General features: G+C 42.1%; 1 protein-coding gene across 1 annotated transcript; it reads left to right on the forward strand.

Annotated features, from left to right (window-relative positions):
- The first annotated feature begins 1999 nt into the window (after positions 1 to 1999).
- si:ch211-117c9.5 (sodium- and chloride-dependent creatine transporter 1) lies at positions 2000 to 11301 on the forward strand. Its single transcript, XM_027019219.3, is given in 15 exon segments — positions 2000 to 2147; positions 3055 to 3345; positions 5948 to 6079; positions 6202 to 6499; positions 6679 to 6811; positions 7172 to 7306; positions 7423 to 7526; positions 7856 to 7980; positions 8255 to 8367; positions 8730 to 8870; positions 9118 to 9220; positions 10191 to 10291; positions 10376 to 10546; positions 10670 to 10768; positions 10770 to 11301. Coding segments are annotated over 15 exon segments (2010 nt in total). The 5' UTR covers positions 2000 to 2116; the 3' UTR covers positions 10803 to 11301.
- Positions 11302 to 12055: the final 754 nt, after the last annotated feature.

Here is a 12055-nt window from a genome sequence, read left to right on the forward strand (position 1 = left end):
TGTTTAACTGTAAACAACTTGCTAAACCTCATAGCAGCTGAAGTAAAAAATAAAGCCTGTCTGTAATAAAGATTAGCATTCAAATTTGAATGAAGAAAACTCTACTCTATTTGTAATAATTCCACAAATGTCTTAGGCTTCGCAGTATTACATTTACATTTACATGTACGGTATTATTTGTTATGCCTGTGTGGCAAAAAAGATCATTGCTAAAATGTTTCATATAAATAAAATTGCATAGTGACAATATAATTCAGTACAGGTACACCAGTAGAAATCCAACCCCCCCAAATGGTTAATGCAAGGACCCCTCTCATCACTCATAACACAATCACATAATTACAACCTACCTATCTTTTATGTTGCTATAGCTCCAAATTTACATAATTCCAACTTTTTCCAAGAGCCAACACTCAAAATGTAATTGTGTTACAATATACGTTTTCGGAAGCCAATAACAGTTCTTAGTAGAATGGCACAACTCAGTGGAAGCACATTTATGTACAGACTACCTGAAATGCGGCACAAAGGATTAATCCTATATCAGATCAAACTCAGACTCTTGGGATTTTTAATCCTATCCCATGAGGTAGCCTTTGGTCACTTTCGTTATGCCCAGGGTGAAGGGGACCCTTCAAGCTTAGATCAACTATGCAATTCTGCAGTCTTCTGAACATTGCCTTAAGGTTCTGTTGGCTTCAGGTGTGATCTCTGTACACTGTGTCTCGTGCCTCTAAGCAGTCTTCAGCCTCAGAATAGAACCGTGGGCAGTCAGACCATGTGCTTGTTTAAACTTTCAATGCAGTATTTCTGTATATATGTTTACCTAACTATTGCTTACTTTTTGACACATTAATTACTGTATTTAAGGCATTAAACCTTTCTAGATAGTTTGTCCTCAATATAATCCCACTTTCTGTTATAGGTGCTGGTTGGCTGTTTAAAACGTGATAGTTGCGTCTAGTTTTATTAAGACAATTTTGATTACTTGTCTTTCATAGGACGATTAGTTCATCTGACGTCTTCCATATTATACCATTCAGGTTATCAAATGTTCATAAATTATATAATGTTTCGTTTTCAGGTTAATTCACGGTCACAATCGAATAAGTAATGCATTTGCATTAAATCCACAACATCTTTGCCATCAAAAAACGTTAATCTATTTGCCAACCATTTATGTTATCTTCTTTTTTATATAGCCTATCTCATTTATCACACATTTTCACTTTTAAGTTATGGTCCCGTATGATTGGTCTAATTAGAAATGCATGCGTACTAAATCTACAACGGCAGTCGCAATCACATAAACATTAACCTCTTTAAAACGCTGTTACTGCTTTTAGATTATTGCCATCGTCTCAGTATGAAAATGCAATGTAACAAGTAAGCAACGATTGACCTGTCTGCCTGCAACATGTTTCCAGCAGCGTTAGACGCAACAAAGGAGCCCAACTCAACAGAATCCGGTCGAAACGAGTGAGTCCGGCGGGCGGTGGAAGTAGCGCAGCAGAACGGCCGCGAAAAGCACCAATCGCGGCACAGGGACCGGCGCGGAGGAGGGAGGGGCTGTACGAACTGAGCGCTGATGCTACAGGGGGCTCACATTCCCACCGACCGACGTAGCTGCATCGGTTTCTCACCTCTCCGACTGACCTACGAAACCCCTCGCTAAGGACTCGCTAAGATTAAGAGTTATTTTCATTTAACTTTTATCCATGCGATTCTTCAGGCTTACCTTCAAGTGCTTCGTCGACTGCTTCTGAGGGTCCCTTTTAGCCTACAGCTTGCGACGCACCGAAAATATTCCATCTTGAACTTCACCCTGCCAATCTGCAACATCGTCGAAGACCATTTTAAATATCTACAAATACTGACGAGAAAGAGAGACCAGCAACCCCAAACAAAAGAACTAAAAAGACGCACCTAAAAAGGACTATATATATATATATATATATATATATATATATATATATATAATATATATAATATATATATATATATATTATATATATATTATATATATATATATATATATATATTACAAAAACGCAGTGTCCGTCACCCCGCTATTTGTAAATTATAGGGCTAGCCCTCCTGCTAGCCACTACTCGGCATGACGCCCGAGGTGGGAGAGCATGAACAAAGTAAGAATATCTATCTATCTATCTATCTATCTATCTATCTATCTATCTATCTATCTATCTATCTATCTATCTATCTATCTATCTATCTATCTATCTATCTGTCTGTCTGTCTGTCTGTCTGTCTGTCTGTCTGTCTGTCTGTCTGTCTGTCTGTCTGTCTGTCTGTCTGTCTGTCTGTCTATCTATCTGTCTGTCTGTCTATCTGTCTATCCGTCTATCTGCCTGCTTTTATGGTAACCTTTATAGGCCATCACTGAAGTTATACACCGACATGCTGTGTAGTTGATTCTTTTTATCCTGTGGTTGTAGGGCCAGTGTATTTTACATCACAGCCTGGCTTGCTGTAGGTTACCAGCTTTCAGAAATTAAAGTGCCACACAGTGTGAGCAGAGATGTGAATCACCCACATTCTGCATTTCTACTAAACCATTGCCTTCTCAAGAGTACTCTGGCCTGTAATATTGGAAGTCAATTCATATTAGCTCTCATATTAGCCATAAGATAGTCACTTTCATTAACGATGGTGATACGCATGTTGAAATGTTGAAATAAAATAACTCAGTACTAACAGTATACACTGTTACTAGGAGCTCAGTTTTATCCGGATTATAAACTAATGAAGTCTAATAGATTATGACTTGGTTAACAACTTGCACTCTTGTTCTTTCTTGCTCTCATTCCTTCAAATCTGGAATCAGCTCCTTTTTCAAATCTGTGACACCAGTGACATTATAAGATAAGATGATACAAACCAGTGGCACAACATGCAGTAAATTGAAATATAAACACCTTGATAGAAAAAAAGCAAGGTTGTCTTTGTTTTTGGCTGGGTCATAACATTATTGCAGCTTGTTCTGTTTGTTTCTGTCCCTCTTTCTTTTATTTTTTAAATCTTTCTGTTCTTCAGAGGATGGAGAGATGGGCCGAGAGGAGAACGGGGTGGCGCTCAGATGCCCTCTGGTGGTGGCAGCTGGGGGGCGTGATGGTGAGAGGTGTGAGCCAAGCCTCGGCTCAGGGGTGACGGACGGGTGTGTGTGCGGAAGCGGAGTGTGTGTGTGTGACCCCAGAGCAGTACTGGGTCATGCGGGCAGACAGACGTGGAGCAGTCAGATGGACTTCATTATGTCTTGTGTGGGATTTGCTGTTGGCCTCGGTAACGTCTGGAGATTCCCCTACCTCTGCTATAAGAATGGTGGAGGTGAGACGGATGGACACACGCACACACAAAACCAAATATCACTGTATCATGCATACATGCACATCATTGTTTGAGCTATTGCAGATCAGCGCGCTTACTCAACAAGGCCAGTAGAACACATGTTAATATGCAAATAATGGTAACACAAGATGTTTGTATAACAGGAAAGGAGAAACGTAGTCAGGACTTCAAAAAGGAACTAGTTGTTTTTATCCAATGTTATTATTACAGAGCAATTTTCTTTTCATTTGAGCAAAATACAAAGACTGAATACTTGGTGAACAGAGTGCAGAGTCTCAGATAGCCGGGATTCCACCGGAGAAGTGGTGAGGTGCTGTCTGTCTCACTGCAGGAGTAGTGATGGGCTGTCTGGTCCCTGGTGCTGACAGGGCTGTAAGATGCATGCAAGCAGCTCAAACCCAAGGTTATGTAGTAACCTGTACAAAATTCTCTACTTCTTAATTCCACCATCAGTTGCACTTGGTCCTGCTGGCTGTAGAATACTCTGCATCATCCTTTTTAAAAGCATTTGCATTTATTTGATCATAGTTGTGTGTGGACCTTGCTAGTAACAGTCAGTGGGAAATTGTTTTCAAGTTATTAAACTCAAATCCATGTTTAGGCTTTCTCTAATATGTTCTAAATCATGTTCTAAATATGGATTTCTGCCTACAGCAGATTCCTTGGTTTGGAGATGTTGTTGCGGAATTCCTTTTTGTGGAATTATGACTACGGGTTTTTTGAGTAGTCAGGTGGCGTGGTTATTGTGGGACTTTGACCAGGGATTAGTTCTGCTGGTGCCACAGAGGTTTGTGATTCTCTGAGAATCATCGAAAAGCCAGCCAAGGACACAGATTAGTGTGGGTCTTTGGATGTGTCACTGTCCTCTTTTGTACCCTTTCTGCCTATTTCTAGTTCTGCATTTGCCGTTATTTCTCTCTGAGTGTTCCTTGTGTCATTTTGCAGACATTGCATTCTTTGCATTCTTTATACAATTTTTTTCTGTCTGTGCTTCTCTTCTTCTGCTGATGCACATCCTTATAAGGTGTTGGATTCCATTACGCTGGGATAAAGAGTGAGAGAGAATGTGCACAAGATTGTTTTGGAAGACAGATTAGACTCAAACGATGAAACACTTGCACAAACACACTATTGCAAATATATGAAAAATCTGCACATATGTGAATACTACATGTTCATATGACAGGTTGCCCTTATACTTTCACATATACATTTACGTTACAATATTTATCAGACCCTCTTGCCCACAGTTACTTATAGAAGTGCTTTGTTGTCTTCACTGATCTGGCCTGCTAGTAAATTTAGGACAGATTCTAATGATAACATCAAGCTGGAGCCATGTCAGAGACAAGAAGTCAGTGAAGGAAATTATACACCCATACTGCCCATACTTTAACCATACTGCTTGTACACACACATTGGAGGTGTGTGGGTATGCACAAACACTCTGAGGAATCTTTTTTTACTACGCCTGAAAGTCATTTTATGCATTGCTTTGTGGGAGTCATAAATGGTCATCTTGTATGCACTCAAAGCAGTGTGGGATGTGGAAGAGAAAAAATCAAATATCATTACCAATATTATATAATGATAAAAGAAGGAAAGGTCAATTAAAAGGAATAGGAGCAGTTTGTTAAACCTGAAGGCATGCTGAACCAAGCAATGGGCAGGAGATTTTTTTTTTGACAAACCTACCAGGGCTCTGTACTTTAACTAGGCCTTTTTGTTAAAATGATATGACTTCCAGGCAAATTGAGACTCCTTGTGTACATGTGTACACGCATATATGTGCAAGCATTTAGACTACAAGCACTGTGTACACATGCACAGGAATGTGCATGTTTGTGAAAGTGTAACCTATCATATATATGAGCAAGTTGTATGTGTGCATGTGCACATTTCATGTATCTTGCATACACAAGATGTTTGTGTGTGTGCTTTGCTTTTAATAACATTTCACTCTGTTGACTTCTCACTTACATGTCTATTTAATTTCTTGCTTTATCATCCTTTGTTCTTGCTGTTCCTCTGATTTTGCAAGACAGGGCCTTAGAGGCCTTTAGTGTGTGTGTGCGTGTGTGTGTGTGTGTGTGTGTGTGTGTGTGTGTGTGTGTGTGTGTGTGTGTGTGCGTGCGTGCCATGCGTGTGCGTGTGTGCGTGCGTGCGTGTGTGTGTAGGACAGGGCAGGGCAGATTGTAGAGAAGATAGTGTTCATTTAAAATGAGGTTAAACACTGTGCTTATGACTATTGTCTTCTCAGCTATTTCCCTCATCTCAAGGACACCACTAGCCTTTCATGCTTAAGCAGCCTGATGAACTTCAACTTTCTCACGTTCTTCCGTTATCTCTATCTCTCTCACCAACCAGCATACTTCATTCTGTCCCTCATTTCTCTCTTGAGTAACTAAGAGACTAAGTAACTGTAAGTATTTAAACAGGAGTGTGTTTTAACAATAGCGCATCAGTTCATTGTAATTGTATGTGTGTATGGCTAATTCGTGTGAAAAATGAGGGAGTGAATTGTTTGTATCATGCTGAATGATTGTGTGTGTGTGTGTGTGTGTGTGTGTGTGTGCTGTAGGGGTGTTTCTGCTCCCCTATGCTCTGATGGTGTTTATCGGGGGCATACCAGTATTCTTTCTGGAGATCGCACTTGGCCAGTTCATGAAACAGGGTGGAGTGTCTGCATGGAACATCGCCCCACTTTTTAAAGGTACAGAGTGAAGATCACAGCGTGGGGATATTAGCAATTGAGCTTGTCACATTTAAAATAACAAGATAATTTATTTTTGTTTATTACTTCTCCATAGCATCCTTTCTTTTGCTCTCTTTAAGGGCTAGGCCTGGCGTCCATGGTGATCGTGTTCTTCTGTAACACGTACTACATCCTGATTCTGGCGTGGGGCTTGTACTTCCTGGTTCACTCCTTCACTTACCCTCTACCCTGGGCCTCCTGTAGCCAGGAGTGGAACACACCCAACTGCACACTCGACTTTAGCCGATCCTGCTCTAATCAGACATTCCTTACTTCCTCTTCCTCTACATCCTCACCACTTAACCTTTCTTCTCTTGAACTCAATGCCAGCTGCTTGGAGCCTGAAGGCATGCGCTCACCTATCATGGAATTCTGGGAGTAAGAGTTCTTTGAGGAGTGTTTGTGACCACGACATTTAGATCTTTAGAGTCATGTTTATTTAGAAAAATGTGAAATCGTCTTTTACAGTGTGAACTTCCAGTTTAACATGTATGACATTAGATGAGAAGGCTTAAAAATAAGGGATGATATATAACAATTTTGCATCTCTTTCTCAGACGCAAGGTACTGCGTCTGTCTGGTGGATTGGATGAGGTGGGTGATATCAACAATTCCATGGTGCTGTGCCTACTGGCTACCTGGGTCATAGTGTATTTCTGCATCTGGAAAGGTGTCAAGTCTACAGGCAAGGTAAGAGTGTCCCTGTGGCCAAACCCACAGTAGAGACTGGGGTTGGTGTGCATGGAAGGGTTCCAGTTAGGGTGGCACTAAATGTGTAGTGTTCTCTCATGACCTTTGACAGCACTGAGTAGTCAGTAGCAATGTGTTGTGGTAGACTGGAACTGTAGTACAAAAATAGTTCAATTAGAGTCTATTCACAATGTGTTTTGAGTAGTCCATGTATATATATGTATCATATCTTATATGAAATTAAAAAATCAGGTTTCAGTATCAGAACAAGAGTAATAAGGGTTAAGCTGGTTAAAGGTTGTGTGTGTGTGTTTGTGTGTGTGTGTGTGTGTGTGTGTGTGTGTGTGTGTGTGTGTTTAGGTTGTGTATTTTACAGCTCTTTTCCCATATTTGGTGCTGGTGGTCCTGTTTGTTCATGGGATTTCATTGCCAGGAGCTGTCAGTGGAATAGTTTATTATCTGAATCCGGACTGGAGCAAACTCAGAGATGCACAAGTCAGTATATACATGCTTTGTTACCAATTATCATGTATTACGGTTAATTATTATGGAAATACCATGGTGGTTTGGCATTGTATTGGTGATGATGATGACCATGACAGTTTTATTAGGTATGGATTGATGCTGCCACACAGATCTTCTACTCATATGCTATTGGTCTGGGAGCATTAACAGCCCTTGGGAGCTACAACCGCTTCAACAACAACTGCTACCAGTAAATAGTACTTTTTCATGATTGTGGCTACTCTGTTAGGTAGCACTTTCAGATACACACAAGTCTCTTGAATAGGAAACAGCGAGGTACCGTATTCTTAATTTTAGTCTGTTTATGTGACATGGCAGAGCCAGGAAGATGAAAAATCTACAGCTAAGACAAAAGTGCTGCATTGTCCATGAGATGAATCCTTTAAAAAGTCATTTTTGTAAGGGAATAAAATTAACGGTTTTGCCTGAATATTAGATGTCTAATACTTAGTAATCCCACTCTATTGTCTCATATTTCTCTCTCTCTCTCTCTCTCTCTCTCTATCACTCTCTCTTTAGGGATGCATTTGTACTGGCTCTTATAAACAGTGGGACCAGTTTTTTTGCAGGGTTTGTGGTCTTTTCTGTGCTTGGCTTCATGGCAGCTGAGCAGGGTGTTGACATCAGCAAAGTTGCCGAGAGTGGTGAGCCCCCATGCTGTCTCCTCCTTCCAACGTCCCCATTTCATCTCCCTGTCCCTTCATTCCTTAACCCACATTCCCACATTCACTTTGTTAACGATGGCTTATCTGGCCACTGGCTTGTCCTCCCAGTTGCCAAACCATTCAAGGAATGAAACAACAATGAAAGAAGAGGGTGATTGCATCAAATGCTGTAACACTTATGAATTATGTATAATGTACACCAAGTGTTAGTTTGCGCTTCCTTTCTTTGTGTCATTATGTTTCTCTCTCTCAGGTCCAGGGTTAGTGTTCATTGCTTACCCTAAAGCAGTGACTCTCATGCCCCTGGCTCCACTGTGGGCGGTGCTCTTCTTCTGTATGCTGCTAGTGCTGGGACTGGACAGCCAGGTAAGGATATGTGCAGCTGGCCATCAAAGATGCAGCACACACCGCAAGTTGCCCAGGAAGCTCAGCTCATATGCTGACAGCCAGAAGGATGCCGGGGCGATTTGTGGCAATAGGAAATGGAATGAACGTCCTTCTGTGGTTCTTGTAAACCATGCGCTGTACAAAGCGCCAAAGACCCTCACCGGTTCTGTCTGAATGTCAGGAGTTGTCAGCTCATGACTGAGCTTCATGGAGCAGAAAGGGAAATGTTTGGGTCAGAGACTGAATTTGACCTGATCAATGAATGCTAAAAAGGGTTCTAAATCTGTGAAACGAGTAATGTTACATAAGAAACCTAGTTTCTCCATCTGCCTTTCTCTCAGTTTGTGGGTGTGGAAGGTTTCATCACAGGACTCCTGGACATGCTTCCCCCTAAGTCCTACTTTAGCTCTGTGCGTCGTGAGGTTGTCGTGGCAATATGCTGTATCACCTGCTTCTTTATCGACCTCTCCATGGTAACCGAGGTAGGAAAGAGCAAGAAACTACGAGGAGGGAGGGCATATGGTGACTCATTCCTGTAATGCATAATTGTATTTCACCTAATATTTCCTGGGTTCCTCCACTTTCACGCCTGTAATTTCTGTGTTGTTTCTGTTATTTCTCTGATTTATTTGGTTTATTTTCATGTCTTCTCAGTCTGTTCACTTCTGTAATTCTTTCTGTAGCCCTCTCCCCATCTCTCTCTCTCTCTGTCTCTGTTTCTCCATATAGGGAGGGATGTATGTGTTTCAGCTCTTTGACTATTACTCAGCCAGTGGGATCACTCTCCTGTGGCAAGCATTCTGGGAGTGTGTGGTGGTGGCCTGGGTGTATGGTAAGACATTGCAGTAAAAATGTGTCCAGCTCAACATTGGACACAAACATCTATATGAAATATGATTGTAAGGGTCGGTGCCAGGCCACCAGAGGGAGGCCTCGAGTCAGGCACACCACTAATCAGGCTTAATGCCCAACAGCTGGGCTAAACCTTATATAAGCCCAGTGACCCGGTCACTCAGTGCTGGGTCTTTGCCAAAGTTCCGAGGCAAGCTCCTGGCTGATAACTTTGGGTAGTGAGCCCTCGTGCTACACCTCACGTCTGTGCTGTGAGGGTGTTCATGTTTTTACATGTCCCCTCCCCTCTCCAGTTTCCCCCCTCAAATCTGTCTCTCTCCTAAGGCTCCCCATAGACATTACAGTTCTTCCCTGTTTTCTGGTTTTGCTTGGGAAGGTTTAGTTTGGTTTTCCCCAGGGCATCGGGGCTGCCATTCTTCCCGTAGCGTCCTTGGTTCTCCCTTTTCCCACGCTTGGCGTGGTGCTTCGTTATTTTTCCTCTAGTTTTGTCGTCCTCCATTCCTTTGAAGGGCAATATACACGCAGGTAGTTTTATAGCTGCCGAAGTCTAGCGGGTATACGTTTGTTCACCGTGCAACAAAGCGGCTGGGGTTCACTCCCCACCTTTTAGTTATTTACTTTTCTTGTTTTACCGGTTCTACAATCTAACTGTTTCGCACACGGGCCCACCATCATTAGAGCGTGGTTGCTCACCCAGTAGGCTTTTGGTGTCATCACCTATCTGACCCAGGTTTGAGCCCACGTTACAATGATGATTACCAATTTATGCAGTCCTGTAATGACTAAATACACTTAACTGTTGACATCAGATATTACATGCAAATTTTATGCTCCAAAATACCTGTTCAGAATTATGCTCGGTAAATTATGACTAAATAAATTAAATAATAAAAACAATTGAACTTCGTGTTAATCATGGCAAAAGTCTCAGCCCTCCCTCTTCCTCCCAGGAGCTGACCGTTTCATGGACGACGTGGCACGCATGATTGGCTATCGCCCTCTGCCGTACATGAAGTGGTGCTGGTCTTACATCACACCGTTAGTGTGTATGGTGAGTCACATTCCAGCATCCTCTTTTGCCTGTAAGACCTAGCAGATGAAGGTACATAAACAGAGGTGTGTGCATATTTTGCAGGGAGTGTTTCTGTTTCATGTGGTAAACTATAAGCCCTTGGTGTATAACGGGGTGTATGTGTATCCGTGGTGGGGTGAGACCCTGGGCTGGGCACTGGCTCTCTCCTCCATGCTCTGCATCCCCCTCACTGTCCTCTACAAACTCTTACACTGCAAAGGTTCCCTCACAGAGGTGAGTGTTTGTGAGAGAGAGAGAGAGAAAGAGAGAGAAGATGACACATTTAAGTGTATTTACTCATTACAGGACTGCAGAAATTGATGACACATTTCTGACCATCTGTTTGTATCTCTGTAGCGTTGGCGGTACCTGACCACGCCTGTTTGGGGGCGGCACCACCTTGAGTTCCTCCCACCTGAGACAGAAGTCAAATTGCTGCCTAGTAGTGATCTAAGCAAAAAACACACTCCTATATGAGAGTGTCATCTAAGTCACGCACATGCACACGCACACACACACACACACACACACACACACACGTGCACTACTGGCTAACAAAACACCTTTTGTATTCTCTGACATGAAACAAATGCACATGCACGCAAAGTGATCCAGTCCCATGCTCCATTCCCTGCCTACTACAACATGTTCCCTGCTCTATTATAAGGTTATTCAAGAGTTGAATGATTAGCTGATGAGATGGTGCAGCACCAAGTATCACACCTCAGTGTCTTTCACCTTTCTGCTTACAGTTTTATATACAGGTTTGGAGTGTTTGTCCCATTCACTCTCTCTTCCACTCTATAAATATGTCAGCTTATGTCATGGTGAAGCACATAACTATGTGTGATGATCACTCGCTTGTTTGATTGTGAGATTTCTGTGTTGTGTTGTTGTCCAGTGCAGTCATCGGCATATTACAAATTAGTATTATGTAAAGGGAGGAGTTTTCCCAAAGTAAATAAATAAATAAAATGCTGGTCAACTAATTGACACCAGTGTTCTCATCATTTATTAACTTCATTTTAATATACATGTATTACATATTATATAATCTTTCCACAATTACTTCAGGTATGGAGGTATAATTTTAAGTTAGCCTATACAGGTATAGCATTAACACACATGCAGTATATCAGTAATTAATCAGACCTTGATGTTCATCATTTTTTCTCATGACTCATGTGTTTTCTGTTGCTATGGAAACAGGCCTCTCCATAGGGCTCCGACACCTGAGTGGGGGAAGAGCTGGTGGGCGTGTTAACAGTGCACTGACATCTGTTGGTTACACTTGGGAATGGCAGTACATTTCCTGTTTCTATAGCAACTGAAAAGTGGCAGACAGAACCAAGTGTGAACATGTGTGATTTTCTCTGTCTTTGTCCTAAGGCTATGTAATTGTCCAGTTACTTACAGTCCAGTACTCAAAGGGGGTTGGGGGGCATCCAACTTTCTAGAGGTCCTAGTCTTGTCCCGATGGTGTGCAAGTGTCCAAAACCCATCCTGCAAGAGAAAATCCATTAAGGGCAACGAAAAAGTAGTTAGCTGGGGTGGAGGCGTGGTGGGCTACAGGAGGAGACATCAGAGGGTGGTGGGAGTAGCCGTGGCAGCTGAGATGGGTTGATGCTCAGTGATATCATGATATCAGGGGTAGGTCTCAATGCCAACTCTCAATGCCCATGAACCCCCACATCTACACCGTTACCTAAGATGGGAAGTGGTTAATAAAATTATTGACTATAC

Source organism: Electrophorus electricus, chromosome 24 (genome assembly GCF_041902795.1).
Source record: "Electrophorus electricus isolate QZ-2024a chromosome 24, ASM4190279v1, whole genome shotgun sequence".
NCBI lineage: Eukaryota > Metazoa > Chordata > Actinopteri > Gymnotiformes > Gymnotidae > Electrophorus > Electrophorus electricus.